Source organism: Aspergillus multicolor (assembly GCF_047715735.1).
Source record: "Aspergillus multicolor strain CBS 133.54 unplaced genomic scaffold BDW74scaffold_64, whole genome shotgun sequence".
NCBI lineage: Eukaryota > Fungi > Ascomycota > Eurotiomycetes > Eurotiales > Aspergillaceae > Aspergillus > Aspergillus multicolor.
In genome coordinates this window covers 4,135-23,549 of record NW_027396015.1, presented here as the reverse complement: position 1 = coordinate 23,549, position 19,415 = coordinate 4,135, and the positions used below count along the sequence as shown (strand labels likewise).

Sequence of the window (19,415 nt, the reverse complement as noted above, 5' to 3'; positions counted from 1 at the left end):
AGCTTGGTATGGCGTGATACCAAGCATGGACTGTTAAAACCACTACCAATTCCCTAGCAAATCTGGGCCGAGATATCAGTGGATTTTATTACAGGACTGCCACCTTCGGGGCCTACAGGAGCTACAAATTGCATGGTAATAACTAATTAACTAATAAAGAGTGTTATTTTTACTGGAATAAAGAATATAATTACAGAGGATATGGCAGAGGTATTCCTTGCACACTTTTATATACAACATGGAGTCCCGCTAGCTATTACAAGCAATCGTGGACCCTAGTTTGTGGGCGCATTTTGGGGTAGGGTCTGCGAAAGACTATTAATTCAACACTGGCTATTAACTGCTTTTCACCCCCAGACAGACGGCGCAACGGAACATGCCAACCAAGAGATTGAATAAATCCTATGTATATTTACTACATACGCGCAAGATAACTGGAAGGACCTACTACTAATAGTTACTGTTATAATTAATAACCGCGACGCTGCCTTAACAGGAATCTTATTTTTATTCTTTACACACGGATATCATATTAACCTAATTAGCTTAGACAAGACAAGCCAGCTACAGGACGTCCTAACACCACCAGGAATAGCAGGTAAAATATTTGTGAATTGCCTGCAAGAAGCCATTAATTAGGCCCAAGCTGCTATTGCCTCCGCGCAGGCCTAACAAGAGGATTAAGCGAACTAATAATAACAGGCCGCCCCCACGTACAAGAAAGATAATTAGGTTTGGTTAAACCTCCGAAACATACGCACGCAACAACCATTAAAGAAACTAGACTGGCTGCATGCACGCTATCAGGTAGTGAATGTCCTATTACCACACACTGTTTAGCTTAACGTACCTACTGGCATACACCCAGTCTTCCATGTTAAACTAGTCCGCCCAGCTGCTACAGACCCATTTCCATCCTAAATCATGGATAATACACAGCCGCCCCTACTACTTGTTAACAAAAAAGAGGAATTTAAAGTTAAACGCATCTAAGCTGTATGATATAAAAAGATAGGGCAAGGATACCGGGATAAAGTACTAGTAAAATAGGTAAAATGGGCACGCGAGACATAAATAAAACTAGATTTTATCCAGGACTGCGCAGCGCTAGATGTCTTTAAGAAGCAATATAGCCCTGTTTAAGAGGTAATTTAGCGCCAACTTAATAATAATAACCATGTTATTATACCCCTTATAAGGTTTAGACCAGGAGGGGGGTATTATCACGGGCCAGTGCCCGATGTTAGACACGGGCTAGCGCCCGTGCACGTGACCTTGGCATGCTGACAGGAAGAACGCGCCTGGAGAACTTCCCTTTCTCTAAGCTTTTTATACACAGTTCATGGCCTAGCTAGATTAAATATAAGTCCGGCTTCAGCCCTTCACATTAATAATAATATAAATCTTTATCCTGTATGGAGCAAGCTTAAGATAGCTGTTAATTAATTATATAAAATTAGGTTTAGGGGTAATATAAGCCTTATAATAGCGCTGAAGGTCTTATAAATATTTTTATATAGCAGCTAGGGCAAGCTGCTTATATATAAAAAATAATTAATTTTTTATACTAAATTAGCATGGCTATATATAAGATTAGGTTTATTTACCTGCTAATAAAAAACCCTTAATTCTTAAAATGCTGGGAAAGTATTTAGCTTTTATATTTTTTAATTTAACTAGTTATAAAATCTATATAAAGCTAATTTAAAACTTTATTTACCTTAGCTTAATTTATAACTAGGTTTATATACTACCTAAAAAACCCTTGCTGGTATTATATATTTTTTAATATATATGGCTTAAGATTATAGCCTTTAGCCTTTAAGGCTTGGATAATTTCTTGATTTAAAAGGCTAACCTGGTACATAAAAACCTTAATCCATGTATAAAGAACTATATTATGCCATGCTATGTTATTCCTTTTTTAAATATTTTATAAGATAAGGCGGGCCTTAATTATATACTTTTAAACCTAAACATTATAAGAAGTATGGAGGATGCTTGTAATATTTAAAGCACTTATACTAGCTTAATATAAGTTTAAGATCTCTGCCTTATAAGGCTTAAGGTTAATTAAAGGTTGTGACATCTTATATAAAAATATATAATATAAATATACAGGAAAGTAAGTATAAAAGCAAGTACAAAGGCAAGGCGGCAGGTGTTTATAAAGGCGGTAAAGACAAGCGCTTACACCAAAAAAACGTTTTTGCCTAACTGTTCAATTAGGATGCCGTACGGACGTCCACTAATAAGAGGGCAGGCTGTCGCGCATGTTCTATAATTAGCAAATCAGAGCCGCCGCTCATATTCAATCGGTCGCAAATGAGAACCGCGGCCTCTAGAATTGTTGTTTCATACCTTAGTACAGCCATACGTACGATAAGGGGAGCATGTAGTATCTCGAGGCCACCCATAGCGGCTATACAAGGGAAATCATAGGCCACTAGCATCTAACTGGCAGAAAGCGCCCGCATCACTGCCTCAACTCAGCGCCCCACAAGTGATGGATGTTCTCTGCCCACCATTCGTTTAGCGCTGGGTCTCTGAAGATGCAGATGACTGTCGCTTCCTGGCGGCACAGGAACCCATGACCCTGGGCTCTTCAACTACCATGAACTCTAGCACTCCTCTTTACTTCCTCATCTCCGCCAGATATCTGCCTGTGGTCCAACTTTCCTCTAGCCACCTTCCAGCCCGCCCGGACAGTGGGGAGACGCTTGATGCAATTCTCAGAGGTGGCTATCGTCGATCGCACAGTAGACGCCCATATCGAGTCACGACAACCTTACAGAAAACTCCTCCGAAGTATTCTTCCGCGGTCTGATGATGTCCCGCAGACTCCATCCGCCAATGTAGACGCCCCGGGCCTTGAGGGCTGCAGCGCGCTCAGTAAGAGAAACAAAAGTGCATTCTCGATACTTGCTATACTCTCGTATCTACTACCTCTAGAGTTGAATAATTTATACCCTATTCCAGACTTACCCCGCAGATCCTCCAGGGCCCTAGGCCGATGGAGTAGCCGTGAATCGCCGGGAAATCGCCGATCAGAAAAAAGGCTCCAAGATATCAAGCTTGAGACTCAGGGTTGCCGCCAATTTGTGAATCAAAAACGCGACGAGGCTGACCGGGAATCAGCTTCCAACAAGTCGCTCGACCAGAGGCTTTGATTGCCACTTTGGGAGTCAAGATAATCAACCAAAACACAGAAAACCATCAAATAAATAAAATAAAAATCTGCCGGGTTCGCGAGAGAGCCAGCTGAAACACTCACTGCGCCCAAACTAAAAAAGATAAAACAACATCGTGCGAAGCTCAATTTAGTTGCGAACCACACTAATATATAAACCCGAGATTAAAAAATCCAATTTGTCGCAGCAATTCCCAAATACAACAAGCGTGGCAGGAGAGTATTAGTAACGCAATACAGTCATATGCCTAGGAATGCTCCTCTGATCCGCTCAACCAGAGACCCTAAGACTTTTTTTTCCCTGGGAGAGTGGAACTTGCCTGCCCAATATTGCTTGCAGCATTTGACTTTCTCCGCTGTCGGTTGGCTGCACGCTGGCCAACAATGGGACTTTTTGGCAGTTCTTGCACCTCTTGTGCTGCTGCCATACACAGTGGGTGCCGTTTCATCAAGTTTACAACTTCGGCGATCATGACACGGCTGTTATTCTCGACAACCGTCAGCCGTGGAAACACAGTCAGGAGAATTTCATCCGGCATCTCCGCATTGTCTTCACTCTTTGCCGGGCTGCCCTCCGGCACGTCAAATGAAGTCCATTGGTCGTCGTCCCATTTCAGTGGTTCAAAGTCCGGTTCAAACCTTTGTGGAGACCGCTGCATATGATGCCAAACCTGAACCGCCCTTTCGACTATTTTCTCAATGCTTGCGCGGAGTTGGCTGAATTGGTTATCCAATAGCATCCCGTACAGTAACATAGACACATTCCTAACAACAGCTTGAATCCTTGACTGAAGATTGATTGATTCTGTCTCAGGGCTGATTGAAAGGAGTATAGCTCGACAGAATGATTCCTTCTCACGGTCGGATGCAGCGAGATTGGTGAGAATCCCCCGGAGTTCCGAGTCTTCGGCAACGATGTAAGTGGGCTGGAAAATCCGCTTATCGATCTCCCTCGCCAGAGTAGCTAAGACTACAGCCAAACGCATCCGTTTTGCGGCCGGGGAGTTAGAATGTGGGAGGGGGATGCGGTGCTGGCCAGTTTTCTGTGTGAACGTATCCCAAATTGCAGGATTCTGGACGCAACGTGGAGCGTTAGCACAACGCGGACACAAGAAGTCTTCTGGGGACATGAGTGCAGACCTGTAGGACACTCCCAGCGAAGTCGAGATTTAGGTGGGGGGAGAGCTCGATAATGGCATACTGCCACAGATCGAAGAAGGCGTCTGCCCTGGGCAAAATTAGTACGCGCGGGGCCGCTGTAGATCAGGTTCAGGTGTTTCTCACATGGTTTCTTCGGCATAATCAGAGTGTCGGACGGCATATCCTTCCAGCTTATGCACACGAGCTTCCGCTGCTTGCAATGATTTGTTCAGAGCAACTTTCTCTTTTTCCACGTCCTTCGCCCTTTCCTCCGCTGCCTTTAACGATTTTTGATTTGCGGAATAGGAGACTTTGACCTTCTCAATCATGGCGTCTTTCTCTTTCATCTTTCGTTGCAGGCCATCAATATCCCGATGGGCAATTGTAAAGTCTGACTGTAGTTTGGCTTTGTCTGACTGGAGTTCTCGAAGTTGGCGTTGAGTGTCGTTCATTTCTCGCTCCTTGTGCGCAATAACCTTCTCCAGGGCCCGGATCTGGCTTGTCAGAGACTCTATCTCGGATTCAGCCTTTTCTTGCTTCGTCTTTTCGATGGCATTTTCCTTGAACATTTCGGACATGGCAGTTTGCTTCGCCGTCACCTCAGCCGACATTTCATTTCTAACATGCTCGAGTTCGTTCTTTTTGGCTTGTACTTGATTCCGGAGACCAGCCGTCTCATTGGAGATTCGCTCTGCGGTCTGATAAATGGGGCTTGAGGTAATCGAGTTCATCAGGTTAAAGAAGTCTGCCAGGGCCTGGGCATCAGCTGGCGCCTGCTTGGAGGCTGGCCTCTGGTCTGAGGGGAAGGAGGAAGAAGAGGGCGGGTTCCCAGCAGATATCGCGGATGGGGCAGGCATGATTGACGAGAGCAGAGACCGTGTCGACAACTTAAGATACCTAGCCGCTTGATTGAGACTGAGGTGGTGAAAAAAAGTGTGAATGAAGACTAATGTTTTTTTTGCTCTCTGATTCACGACGACATGGCATAGGACCTTGGTTTATATGCATTAGGAGGACAGGCCTCTTAATGTCAGTGCTTGAGCTCATGTCTTTGATTTTCTTGCCTCATCATGATAAATAACAAGGCTGGAAAAGAAAGTGAAAGAAAGCCTCCCCGGTGCGTGCTGCATCATGTTGTAACTTGCATCTATTGCAGCACCGTGCATAGGCATGTGCGCGAAATAGGCGTTCTTTGTTATAAGATTGAGAGCAAACATCTGCGCAGCATCTGGTGGTCGCTAGACGATAAGACGGCCTCTTATTCGCGACCCGCTCGCTTCAGCCGCAAGCACGAACCCATGATTCGTTGAGGGAGCTCTGGGTGTAGTATGGGAGTGGTGTGCTGGGCCTTGCGACGCACTGGTTCATCACTGATCGATTGGGCAGAAAGCATAGAATGTTTTGCCTTAAGTCGAGGAGAGCGGTGCCACGTATTCTCGGGTATTCGCGATCTCCTGCCTTGTGATCCGCGTTGAGTGGACAAACAGTGAAGGGTGGCGCTTGCTAGCCCCCCCACGCTACTCCGCATGCCATGCGGAGAAAGCAGGGCGGCCGCTGATCGAGGACCATAGCTCCGAAAATCAACACGTGCCAACATTGTCGCCGGAGGCAATCTGAGTGAACTGGATTGTTGGGACCAGAAGGCCTGAGAGCTCATGCTGCGCTAACAGGAGATTTGGGCCAATTGAGAAGGTAGCGAACGGTGCCTTTGATGTGCGCCCCGCCATGGAAAGAGAGCTAATCTGGTTCGGCCGGCCTTTCCGGGTCATGAATCAGGTTTGGGACTCGTTGAACCATGCCTATTCTTTAGTGGGAGATTTTATTCGGCCCTTATCAGATGCCACGTCGCAAGATTGACCAAGTCTTATCAATGCGGTTGATGAGTGAGTAATCCCTCGACGTGATCTCAGACGAACACGGTTGGTACGGGAATAGTAAAGTAGTGTGATCCACGAATTCGTTCAATGCCAACCCAGATGTGATTCAGAATATGAAGAGGCCATCCGTTCTGTAATTGGGCTACCAAAAATATCATTAGTGATATGTTCCATCTTGGATGCACTATAACCATCTTTATAAATCCCATGACTGAAATTTTAGGGACAAGGCGTTGCTAGGTGCTGTCCAATCCAACTTTTCTTGCTATTCATATTCACCAAGGACCAGAAGTCTAATCAAGGCAACAAATGAGAGCAAGCCAGTTGTAAGCGAGTATGCGTTTACCAGCATTAACTTTTTCCAACTTTTCCACCTCGAGGCCTGAACCACTGGGGAGTTAGTTGGCATTACTTACTCCTGTAAACAAGAAACCTACGTTAGGCGGCTCATAACTGGATGGAGAAATTAGCTTTGTACAATCCAAATTATGCAGTAATCATCTGGTTTGGCTCATGTTATCCTCCGCATTTTTGTTCACTGCTTAGTAAAAAGACTTTTCTGGTCGTTCTCTGGGAGCTGTAAAGTGAAAGACTGTCTTGATAAATATGGCATCCGGGTTGTATAGTGTAAAGCAATACCTTGGATAAGTACCACTGGCTCTTTCAACTGTATCTACCCAGTGCTTCTTAGACCAGCTATACCAAATAGCTTTCCATGACGCATGATTGGGGGTCATCCATTCACGCAAGGGCGGTGCTAGTCTGTCAAAATACAGCCTGCTGTAGTCATCGACAGCAGTAATGTTAAAAGCCGCCCTTGATATCCAAGCTCGCAGACTATTGAACAATACGGTTGCCAGGCTTTTTACATTTTCTTTCTCGTTCTCAACGCTCATATTAAACTTGAACAGTATAGTTCAGGCTTTTAAGACAGCAGAAGGTCAAGGTAGGGAGCTATCAAACTACGAGGTCTATACTGCATGACTTGCGTTTGCGCTTGTCTCGCTCGTGGCTCTTTGTTCTGTACTCAGTACCCAGGTTGTTGTTGCTGTCTTCGGGCCAGACTCCGCACACGTACCACAAACTAGGTGAGCAACAGACTCCAAACGGTAAAGGCGGGAGCAACCACCATGATACAATATTAGGACCGGAACAGGAAGTTGAATAACTAGATGAATCAATATTGATCTTCGTCAACGAATAGGCTCGGAGCTCTGTCTACTAATAACGTCGACACCTTGGAGATTACTACATATCTAGCCATGGTCGATGGTGGAGACAATATCCCCAATATATCGGGAGAATCATCCCCGTCCGTACCTTCAACAGTTGTATGGTCGTCATGAGAAAGATAACATGACAAATCAGCCGGTTTGGAATTCCAAATCACCTCATTCGAAGCGCACGATAGATATCCTCCACACCCACGCCCATCTCAAGCTCAACCTGGCCTGGTTCCGGCAGAGTTCTCCTCTTTGTCGCATTCGAACCAATCTGCGCCAGTTCCTCGGAAGCCATTTCCACTTCACAAATTAGAAACCTCTTCCATTCAAGAATCACTCGGGTTGGGATCATAACTCACCATGGCAGTAAACAGCGGCCCTCTTCCCGCTCGCCATGGCATGGGGCACGTTGGTACTGTTATCGCTATTGGCATCCCCGACTCCCCACACGCCCTTCACCGAGGTCCTAAGACCAGGCGCCGTCGTATCGATCTTGCCTCCGATCATCCGGACACCCAGCTGGGCCGGGAGGGCGGACGCCTGCGATGTGCCATAGTTGCACATGAGCGCCCCGCATTCCTCAAAAGACCCGTTCGCGAAGTAGACGCGGAACTTGTCGAATTCCCTACGGAGTGCCTGGTCGTAAACCTCCTCGCCGCTCTGGACGCGGGTGATATTTTGGATGGCATCATTGTTTACCGTCACGTTGTACGCGGCAAACACGGCGGACCACTTTGGGTTCTTGCCGGCGATCCGGTTGAGCTGGAACGTATCGTTCGCAGTCCCATTCGCAAAGACGCGAATGTCCTGGTTGAGCGTCGGATGCAGCTCGCGGACACTGTCATAGGCATCCGACAGGTTCCCCAGCACGCCGATGCGCTGGTCGCGGTGCTCGAACCCGTCGCACCACGGGCACCAGTAGATGCCCTTCCCGAAGGCTTCGCGGAGCCCCGGCACCGCGGGGAGGTCATCCTTCAGCCCGCTGCCGAGGATCACCTTGCGGGCGGAGTAGGAGCTTCCGTTGGCGATGGTCGCAGTGAAGATGACGGGATTCCCCGTGGCGTTGAGCGAGACCACCTTTTCGTCAAAGAACGTGGTCGTGTTGTAGAAGGCGATCTGCTTCCGGGCGGCGGCTCGGAATTCGGTGGGGACAACGTCTTTATGGGTTCGCCTCATGGTGTTAGCCTTGTGTTATATTTCTTGTATTCTTTCCCATTCGCCAGGGGATTGCGGTGTTGCTTACGGTCGCTCCCAATGACATCGTGCATATGTCTGGTTGGCTTGTTTCTGTAATCACCCGAGTCAAATAGGGCTACTTTTCTCAGCACGCGTGACAATCCGCTGGCGGCGCTGAGCCCCGAGGGGCCGCCCCCGATGACGATGACATCGAACTGAGTATTATTGAGCTGCTGGGCGAACGAGGCGACAAGCCACGTCAAGAGGATCAACGATGTTACGCACTTCATGGCGTGCTTGCAGGTAAGGATTGATTTGAGCGAGGAAGACCAGCTGCGATGCAATCAAGGGATACCACAATGTGTATGTATACCAGGATTGAAACTAGTAGGCCTCGCGAGGGCTCTCGAGGATCTCCGTGAATTTAGACCCAGCGACCCGACAGCGGAAGCTGTTTCCCTCGCGGAACCCTCTGCTGCCGTCATTGTCTATGCAACCACAGCTGGCGGTCGGCAGGCAATAACACATCATCACCTATAGTCGTTGACGGCACTTCGACGGAGATTATACCATGATGTCATACTCTCTCCTCAAAACACTAAGCACGTACTTTGGGAATGCGGGTTCAATGTGGGAGAGCCTTGATCAATCTACCCCGGGACTAAGGGAATCACCAAGTCGACGTGTAGACTCTAAGTCATTCTAGCGTCAATGACTTTGGATGAAGGGTGCTATCACTGCCTGCACGGAATATCTAATCCGATCTGGGGTCCGCAACTTCCTAGGTAGGCGCTGGTTGCAAAATTGACTTCCGCTGGCTCCCGGATGTAACAGCGGGGTCAGTTAGGGCTGTGTCGAATATTGAAGCAAAACATCAAGCTTGGCAACACTCATGATATATTAGGACTAGGCAGATGTTTTGGCTCGTGGCACGAGACAAAGGGATAATAGATGCAAATAGATGATGAGCTCATTCCAGGCATGACTTATCTATGACACTAGAAACTATTGCCGAAATCAAAGACACAACGGAGATGCTATATCTGAATTGAACAACTTACTATCCGTAATTACAAACTATCCCTTTATCAGGATAAAACATCTGTAATATCAGATAATACCGCCTCACCATGAAGATCGTTGCGGCCCTTTCATTCCCAGCTTTAGCTCTGGCTGCTAGACACTTTGATGAGCAGTGGAGTAATCTCCACGACGATAATCCTGTCATTAGCTGTCAGGATAAACCCGGACTACGCTGCAATCCGTAGATTGGACTTGATTGCTGCCCATCACTTGACTGCACTGCTGATTGCGCTGGATGCTGGGGCTATGTAAGTGACTCCCGTTGGAAAAGTGTATATAGTCGCTGATTTACATACTGCAAGTAGTGTCGGAAGGATCAAGGACGAATTGTAGAGTTTATTATTTTTTGTTCCAGCTAGATGTATGTGCGGACGAAGTTGGAACGGGATGTGAAGCCGAAATTTGGGAAGGTTGAAGCCTTGGGATAGGGTTTTGTCCTTCGTATAATTCTATACTTAGGTTTGCCCTATATTATGCAAATATAGAGGCTTAACTACTCCAGATAATAATATCTCAATTCTCAAGGGCAAACTCAAGCTACTGGCTTGGCCACACCACAGCAATATAACATTTAATTTAAACATTAATCGACGCTAGAGCTCACTTTTGCAAGTCTTGAGTGTAGCAGCCAAGCAGATGTACTCCATAGCATTGTGTTTCGCCCCCCTGATTAGTCGATTCCGTGGTGCGTGCTTCCGGACGCTTCATCAAATGGACATACACAGGCTAGCCAAGTAGGGCTCACAGCCGTCCAAGTCGGCAAGGTTAGCTGGCTGGGGGTAGAGCTCAGACTCGCGCTGGCGTTGAAGGGACGTGTTGCTGAAAAGGCTTGTTTCAGACACGGCAACCGCGCCTTCTCCCTTCCAGACCATTAGGGGGATATTCTTCTTGTGGTGCGCTCTTGATGTAGGATTCAGAATACTAGTCAGCACGTGGGCTCATGAAACACAGCCGTGCTCATGAAATGCCCAACCACCTGGGCTTCACAGGCCGACATGCCTGACTCACTTTTGTCAGCCTCTTTTTCAGCGGCTGGAGAGACAGCGCCTGGGTCAAGTAGGCATGGCAACCATCTGATTGACATTAGCCCCTGGCAGTGACGAGATACGTTGGAACGACGCCCGCACTTGTTTCAGGTTGGCCTGAGTGGACCAAACGCAGGGCATAAACTGCGTGCGTAATGGTGTTACACTTGGCACTGGTCTGCGCGTGGTCTCCTGTGAGTGGTTTCGATACGAGTGAGATGCTACGGAGGCGTATCCCATGGGGAAATCCTGTTGGATGAGAGTTACAGGGATGATGAGAGACCGCCAGGTCTTGGTCATTATAGGCAACGCGGAGCACTCACAATGCATGCATACCCCGGTTTGCTCGGGCTTACGTCTGGGTAATTTTCCGAGTGCTGCATGATAAATGGGCTCGCGACCCCGCGAGCAAGAGCCTCGCAGTCCGTGCCTCCACCTCACCTCACCTCGCCCCTCAACTACTCATATCCATTGTAGGTAGTACACTCAAGGCTCAATAGTCGTCATCATCGTACGTATGCTGATACTTGATACCTCACCGAAGTTTTCCATCGTTCGGCTACTCTCACCATGTCTGGAGTTGAGGTTATCGGTATAGTATCCGGTATCCTTACCATCATCGATGCGACGAAGAGAGTCTGGGACGCCGCCCATAGCGCAACCCACCTGCTAGCCGCCTTTCGCGAAGTTGCTGCGCGTCTCCCCCTCGTTCACGATACCCTCACCCGCATCAAAGATGATCGTCCCGACAAACAACCTGATGGCATGAAAGACGTGATTCAGTCATGTGAGGAGAGGGCAAAACAACTGAAGGAGATATTCGAAAAGGTGGTACCGGGGGAGCATGCGTCGTGGAGCGACAGGTATTTCAGAGCCGTGCGAGCGCTTGGCAAAGGGACGCGCGTGGAGGAGTTGATGACGGGGATCCTCAAAGACTTGAGGGTGTTGGTGGAGAATTATTTCTTGAGGAAGGACTGGAGCGGTGCCACGGCCAGGGCGTTGCAGGTGGCCATTCGGGATGTGTCTCTCGTCGAGCCTTCCCGGGATGATGAGGACCAGAACTATGGGAGCACAATGCACCACTACGGGTCTGGCTCACAGTATCAAACGCATGGTGGTCGACACCAGCACGGTGCGGGTACTAACACCATGGCGGACAATATCTACAACTATCATGGTGAGCCGAAAAAGGGTTAGTCGAGCAGTAGATCTAAGGCTGATGCTGGAAAGGGAGTACCTTCTATCAGAATGCGGAAGCTAGAATAAGTGAGTCTACGTTTGTTAATTTGGGTTCAGTCCTATCGATGTTCCACCAATGTCACCTATCAAAGTAACAAGTCGGCTCTCGAGCTAATAGCCCTTGTAGGCGACATGACCCTGTTGAACAAAATCAGTGATATAGATCCTGAATCAAACAGGCAAGACATCCTTGACGACCCCCAAGGAATCCTGGATGAGTGCTGTGCTTGGATTCGCGACGACCCCGTATACATTGGGTGGCAAGAAGGCCAGAAACCCCGAGTTTTATGGGTGAGAGGGGACCCTGGCCAAGGTAAAACCGGTGAGTTGATATTCTCGAAATTTCCGAGGCAAACTGTAAAAGCTGAGACAAAATTCATTAGTGTTGCTGGCGACAGTTTGCAGAGACCTATGTAACGCCGCTGGGAGCGCCGGCGAAGCATATGTGTCGTACTTCTTCTGTCACAAGTCCGACTTGAAGTTCAAGACAGCAGCAAATGTGCTTCGCGGGATAATACGATTACTAGCGGACAAGAATCCCCGCCTCGTGAAATATATCGCGAAGCACCATGACCCCGCTGACGATAGTCTGTTCAAGGGCAAGTCGGAGTGGCAGGCCTTGTGTGGGGTGTTGAGGGACATGATCTCCGATCTGGGGCCGGGACATGTTTTCCTTGCCGTCGACGGTCTTGACGAATGCGATGTTGACTTGGAGAGGCTTCTGGCATTGGTTGTGAGAGACGAAGAGCCATGGTCGGGCGTCAAGTGGATCGTATCCAGTCGAGAGGTACCACAAGTGTCCAAGAATTTAGCAGGCAGCCCGCCTGTAAGCACCTTGAAATTATCGCAGAAAAGGGTTAAGGATGCCCTAAGGTACTTTATCCACTCCAAGGTCGAGAAGCTCGCCGACCGAAATAGCTATTCCACCGCGCTTCGCGACGAGGTCGAGACGTGCTTCTGGACCAAGGCTGAAAAGACATTTCTTTGGGTGGCCCTGGTTTGCAAGGAGATCTGGCATGTCGATGGCGACAAGACGGAGACTGTCCGAACCAAGCTGAAGGAGCTTCCAAGTGGCCTGAAAAACCTCTATGCACTCATGATACAGAAGCTCGCGTTGCTTCCGCCGGATGACCAGTCTCTTTGCAGAAAGATCCTGGCCGTTGCCTCAATGGCAGAACGGCCGTTACATTGGCGCGAGTTGGTCGTCCTGGCCGATCTACCCAAGGATCTGCATCTGGAAATGGTCCGTAACATGATATCCCGCTGCGGGTCGTTCGTGGCTCTCAGACACGAGGTTGTGCACTTTGTCCACCTGTCAGCCAGAGAGTACCTGACTGCCGAGACCAACCGGAATGAGGATTTCCTGATTTACCCATCTGGCAAGATACGAGTACATTTCGAGCTTGTGTCCTCGTCCATAAGGAGTTTGCACAAAAGCCTGAGGCGGAATCCATATGGCCTCCGGCGTTACGGGATCTTGACTGATGAAATCGTGATTCCAACGGACGACCCGCTGCTGCCCTACATGTACAGCTGCATTTACTGGGTATTTCACCTTCTCAAACTCAACAACCAGCTACGGTATGAAGTTGGGCTCACAGATACAGGGGCAATCCATCGCTTCCTGAAGGAATCTTTCCTATACTGGCTCGAGGCCCTCGCACTCAAAAAACAGATCTCCCATCTCGTTACCTCAATACGTCCTCTCAAGGATGCATGTGTTGGCAGCCCAGCAATCGAGGAATTTCTGCAAGACGCATGGAGGTTCTTAATGTATAACCACTCGATCATCCGCCAGGCCCCCTTACAGATATATTGCTCTGCCTTAGTGTTCGCTCCGACTGATAGTACTGTCCGTCGACAGTTCGAGAAAGACATACCCTACTTCCTAGGGGTTGAACCGTCGCGCCCGTGTCCGTGTTTCTTATCCCCCTATTAGTCTGTCGTGCGTGCTCCTGTCCCCTATTATGCGTGCCCTGTAGCCCGCTCTTTACTACCGCTGCCCTTAACCCTTTATCCTTTACCCCTCCCTAATCATTACCAGCCCTAAATAATAATAGTAGCTTTATTAACGCGTTATGTACACGCGCGCGCCTGGCATACCTATACACATGTAGAAACTTCTTATTACTTTTTCTTTTTATCCTTTTTTATTTTTTCTTTTCCCTTCCCCTGTATTATGCAAATTTATCTTTAAATCCTACCTATGTTAATCCCTAACCTAAAACTACTCTTACCAGGCTAGGTAATATAATAGTATAAATCTTTTTTTTTATAACCCTACCTACCAGGTTTAGATCTGCATAGCTACCCGCTGCTAGTACACCATGACTTCCTTTACCCTCCTTACCCACCTCCGCACCCGCCACTGTAACTACCTATTCACCAAAACCGCCACCCTCCGCGAGGAGGCCCTGGCTTAAATACTACAGCGCCTGTGGCGGGACCCATCACAGGAACCCTGCCTGCAGCCAGCCCCTAGTAACCCGCCTATGCCAGGCCTGCCTGTGTACCAGGGCTATAGCTACCCGCACTGCCTGTATATTACCTGGTTACTGCAGGGGACCCGGGACCATTACTAGAAGAAATATAAGAACCAGGATAACTACCAGGGGCCCGGCTAACTCTTTACCACGCAGGTATATGCCTGGGCAAAAGGCCGCCTGGCCAAGCGTATGGTAAGCTGCCAGTGCTTTTACCTTACCCAGACTAGGAGCCACTTCTTTAAGGTAACCTGCGCGGCGCCCACTCCCCCTGCCCGGGAGGGCACGGAGCCAGCCCTAACCCCCGCTAAGCTTGTCCGGGCCCGCGTGGACCAGGCGCTGCGGGAGGGGGAGGCAGCCGTGGACTAGGCCATGAGCCAGGTCCCTGTCCTGGATCCACACCCCACCAAGGCCTCGCCCTGGCTGGAGCTCACCTGCTGGCCCGAGTACCTTCGCGGCCAGGACCTAACCGCGGCAGCGCTACTTAGGTACCTACCTAACCTGGACATGGAGCTGTTGCTGGTATAGTTTAGCGCCAGCGTGCAGCGGCTGGTAAGCCAGGCCTACCACGCTATTTAAAGTGGCCAGATTAATAAGTTTAACCAGATCCAGATTAACACCTTTTACCGCGAGCCCTGGCTATGGAACCAGCTAATCCAGATCTACCTATGCCCGAAGACCTATTACTGGTACTACCAGGTGTGGCAGTGCCTGGTCTGCTTTGCCCACCGCAGTAGCCGGCCTAACCAGCCTGTCTAGCTCTGCTATTAACTAAATACCGCCTAGCTAGCCGCGCTGGACTAGATGGAGGAGTATAGCCGCAGGCTGCTTGCCCTTGCAGAGGAGGAGGCAAAGGCAAAGGCAAAGGCAAAGGCTATAAAGCCTGGGCCGGCGCTGACTAGCACACCCCCGCGGGCGCCATAGATAGTGCCCTAGAAGAAGCAAACCATAAGCCAGGCAACGCCACTACCACCACTACTAGCCAACACGCTCCCGCGGCTCGCACCACGGCCACCGCCACCCACCCAGGCCCCAGCTACTATTACATGCCACACAGGCCTTATTCCCAAGCTCCCCAAGCCCCCTAGTTGCCCCCGTGAGGCGGCGCTCCAGGCCTGGCTGGACCAGGCCACCCTGGACCTCTTTATCGCGCTGCTGGACCACCCCCTGAAGGGGGACCTGTTTAAGAGCGCGCTGGTGGGCTTCCTCGCGGTGCTTGGGGTGGATACCGCGCGCCAGACCTTCCATAACCTGTATAGCTACACCAGCTACCTGTCCGGCCTGGTAAAGATGGTATAAATACTAGTCGCCCTGCGCGCCGTGCGCAAGGCCAAGGCGGGCCGGGTTAGCCACGCCGCGGACACCCTAAATAAAATACACGAGCGCTTCCTGCTTTTTAAAGTGCGCGCCCCCTTTAGCTGGATCACGCGGCTGCGCATGTATAGCAAGAAAATCCAGAACAGCACTACTAGTATAAGCTATATTTACTAAAGTAATAATAAGCAAACCCTAAGCTATAAAAACCTGCGCCTAAGCATGCGCGGGCTCCGGGAGTTTATCACGGGGTAGGTCTCACAGGCCCAGGCAGAGCTCGCGGGGCTTTTCCTCCTGTATAAGAAAAAGGCACGTGAGGTGGTAATACCGTGCCTGGCCCTGCATGAGCTGCAGGACAACCTAACTAATAACACGCGGGGGTGGAACTTCCTGCGGGACCCGCGCACGCAAAAGGCCCTGCCTACCCGCGGGGACCGCTGGCTGCTAAACCGCGTGCTTGGGGCGGACTGGCTGCGTGATAAGTTCCTAGAGATTTGCTAGATTAGGCAGGCGGATAAGGTGCTTTAGCAGGAGGACCCTGTGACAGGGTACCTGTAGCAGGTGGACTAGTTCCTGCAGCGGCTGCTCCTGCTTATGCATATTACTAGCGGCTAGCCCGCGCGGGCCACCAAGCTGCTGGGGCTGCGCCACCATAACACCCTGCAGGGCCGCCACTAGAATATCTTTATTAAGCACGGGCTGGTTAGCATGGTTACCATGTATCATAAGGGCTATTTTATTAATAATATTACTAAGATTATTTATTACTACCTGCCCAAGGCCGTGAGCAAGCTAGTGGTTTACTACCTCTAGCTAATCCTCCCCTTCCGCGAGGCCCTGGAGCAGCTGGCCCGGGGCCACCGCGGGCCCGCCTTGGCCTTTTTCTAGCCCGCGCCGGCCGCGGGCAGAGAGGACCAGGGGGGTAGCTAGCTAAGTAAGCGCCTGCGGAAGGTCCTGTAGCAGGAGGTAAAAATATACCTATAAATAAAGCTAAATATCCTTTTTTATTACCACGCGGCTATTATAATCTCGCGCGTGCACCTGAAGTGCGGCGGCTTTAAGCGGGACTATAATAGCATAAATAATATCATGTTTAACAAGCAGGCTAGCCACGGGAGCTGGATTACAGGCACCGTGTACGCGCGGGGGCTGCAGGAGGCGCCCGGCCATGTAAAGACACAGCAGCGGCAGTACCGGGCGATTAGCCGCGAGTAGCATGGGTTCCTGGGGTTTAAAATATACCTGGGGCCCCGCAAGCGGGCGTGGCAGTAGGACCAGGACCATAATCATGACCAGGATATAGGGCCTGCCAAGCGACCATGTATTATTATAAATATAGACCAGGACTAGGACTAGGATTAATTTAGTAAGAAATATATTATATTAAGTCTAGATTAATTAGGTATTAATCTAGGATAATAAAAAACTTAGTACTTTTAAAAAAAGAGTATATTTATATATATATATATATATATATATACAGATATACACAGAATTATAATTCCCAGGCGGCTAGCCAGGTGGCTTAGGCAGTCTAGTAGTGGGAAAATATTTAGTAGGATAGCCAGGCTATCCAAATCCCACGCGAGCTAGAAGCCCCGCTGCCTATTATCCCATGCCGCACGGGAGGGTTATTATGCCAGCGGGATCCCCACCAGTGCCAGTACCTAGCATGTAATATAAATACCATGTAAAAGCACTGGCAGACTATCCACTAGTAGTCCTAGTAAAGCCGCCGCGGCCGTGTGAATCCGCAGGAAAGAACACGGGGCGCGGCCGAGCTCGCGCGCTTATACACGGTAATGGCATGGCAGCAGGTATTCCCCACGCGCCAGGGGTTATATTATATTTATATTTAATACCCGGACGGCCGCCCGAGCAGCCCGCCGCCGCCCGCGGAGCAGGCCCAGCAGGTGGTGGACACGGTGGTCGCCGTGTGGGAGCGGGCGCGCGCGCGCGCGGCGGAGCGGGCCACCATTCAGGCAGACAAGGCAGCCAACGCCAACCCGTGGCTACGGATAACAGGGTGGGCGTGGTACCTGGACAGCGTGCACCCGCAGGATCTGCAGCGGCTGGTAAAGGCGCCCGCGGAGGCGCCCCCGGAGGGGGACGCCAGGGATTTTAAGGACCGCGCGGAGCAGGCAGTGCAGGTAGTCTGGGACACCATAAACCAGCTAGCGCGGCGCAGCCAGCGGACAGTGCAGTGTTGCAGCACGGGCATTTGCGTGAAGGCAGCGTGCACAGAGGCCGGGCAGACCCTGTACCAGCCGCTGCAGGCGTACCTGGACAAGGCCAGCATTTAAAAGCACGTGCAGCCGTGGCAGCAGGTGCTAGTGTTTATTACCTGCATGCAGGCAGCCCAGGCGGGCGGGGAGGATTAGGGTAAGGGTGGCTCCAGTGTGCGCGAGTGGCTAGGAAGGTTGCCCGTGTACAGCATGACCCCGCGGCAGCGCCAGAAGTGGCGGGCATTATAGCAACTGGCCATGCCTGCCCCTGTTACCCCGCCATGATATCGCCCGGCTGGTAGGGTTCAGGTTTTGCATACTGTTGCCGGGGCCGGCCAGAGATTAAAGCAAATAAACAGCGCCAGCCCCGGCCCCAGCCCCAGCCCCAGCCCCAGCGCGAGCAAGGCGGAAGCAGCGGCCAAGGTAAAGGCGTGGCAGATACCCCTAATTAAGCAGGCATGCTTAAAGTTTTATATTAAGCTACTAAACCAGCGCCACCGCACGCACGAGTATAAGAGCACGCTGGTGTGCGCCATGGCCGTGCAGGGGTAGGGCAAGGCGCGGTGGCATAATCCTAACAGTTATCCGCCTATCCCAGAGGGGTTGGCGGGATGGGGGCTTGTCGGATTTAGGGTGCGGCCCGATCGGGTTTGGCGCGGGGCGCTAAGTTCAGCGGGTCGCATTGGAAAGGTCACCCATCCACATCGCCCCCAGGGGTCGGGCGGCTTTGAGAAGCGGCTCGCGCGGGAGAGCCAGCACCAATCTGCAGGATATTAGCGGCCGAGACTGCGCGGACGCGAGATGGTGCTGTGGTGTGGGTGCAAACAGGGTGGGTTATGGCTTAGGGTTCACGGCACGGCGCGGGACAGGATGCTGTGGTTTCCCGTAATGCCCCGCGAGCTGCCATGGAAACCATGACCGTGCATGTTTGATGGTTCACGATTATCACCCCCAAGCCCCAAGGCCATGATCATCGAATCCACCAGCAGTTTAGCTTTTTAAGGATTAGTGGTTACTAACCCCATGGAGAACCAGTTGTTCGAGAAGGTCGCCAGCTTGCAGATTATTATCTGCCGTCCATGCAGGCACGGCGTGCGGCCCGCCGACATCCAGCAGCATCTGAAGCGGCAGCATGGTTATAACTTCCAGGCCGCCAGCCAGGTGGCTCGCGCAGTCCAGCAGTGGGAGGACATCCGGCAGGATAGCCAGGCCATCCAGATCCCCCGGGCGCTGGACCAGCCGCTGCCCGTGTTACCGTGCCATCCCAATGGGATGTTATGCCAGCGGGACCCCACGCGGTGCCAGCACGTGACCGCGAGCATGAATTCCATGCGGAAGCACTGGCGGATAGTCCACCAGTGGTCGCAGCAGCCGCGCCGCGGCCGGGTAAGCCCGCGGGACAAGGCGCGGGGCGAGGCAGAGCTGGCGCGGTCGTTCCAG

The 19,415-nt window shown here is 50.6% G+C and overlaps 3 protein-coding genes across 3 annotated transcripts; 1 reads left to right on the top strand and 2 right to left on the bottom strand.

Annotated features, from left to right (window-relative positions):
- Window positions 1–3,250: 3,250 nt before the first annotated feature.
- Window positions 3,251–5,331, bottom strand: BDW74DRAFT_189902 (uncharacterized protein). Its single transcript, XM_073732075.1, has 4 exons — window positions 4,475–5,331; window positions 4,331–4,418; window positions 3,938–4,263; window positions 3,251–3,907 (listed from the first exon to the last, which is right to left on the bottom strand). Exons 1-4 carry the CDS (start codon window positions 5,185–5,187, stop codon window positions 3,475–3,477), a joined length of 1,560 nt encoding a protein of 519 aa, XP_073577565.1. The 5' UTR covers window positions 5,188–5,331; the 3' UTR covers window positions 3,251–3,474.
- A 2,262-nt stretch (window positions 5,332–7,593) lies between these two features.
- Window positions 7,594–8,896, bottom strand: BDW74DRAFT_171932 (NAD(P)/FAD-dependent oxidoreductase; the record flags this gene model as incomplete). Its single annotated transcript, XM_073727394.1, has 3 exons — window positions 7,594–7,730; window positions 7,790–8,587; window positions 8,674–8,896. The coding sequence occupies 3 exons, from the start codon at window positions 8,894–8,896 to the stop codon at window positions 7,594–7,596; spliced, it is 1,158 nt and encodes a 385-aa protein (XP_073577564.1).
- Window positions 8,897–11,284: 2,388 nt separating this feature from the next.
- BDW74DRAFT_184337 (uncharacterized protein) lies at window positions 11,285–18,053 on the top strand (the record flags this gene model as incomplete). The annotated part of the gene is made up of 6 exons (XM_073730793.1): window positions 11,285–11,891; window positions 11,945–11,980; window positions 12,081–12,275; window positions 12,337–13,866; window positions 15,419–15,720; window positions 17,655–18,053. 6 exons carry the CDS (start codon window positions 11,285–11,287, stop codon window positions 18,051–18,053), a joined length of 3,069 nt encoding a protein of 1,022 aa, XP_073577563.1.
- Window positions 18,054–19,415: the final 1,362 nt, after the last annotated feature.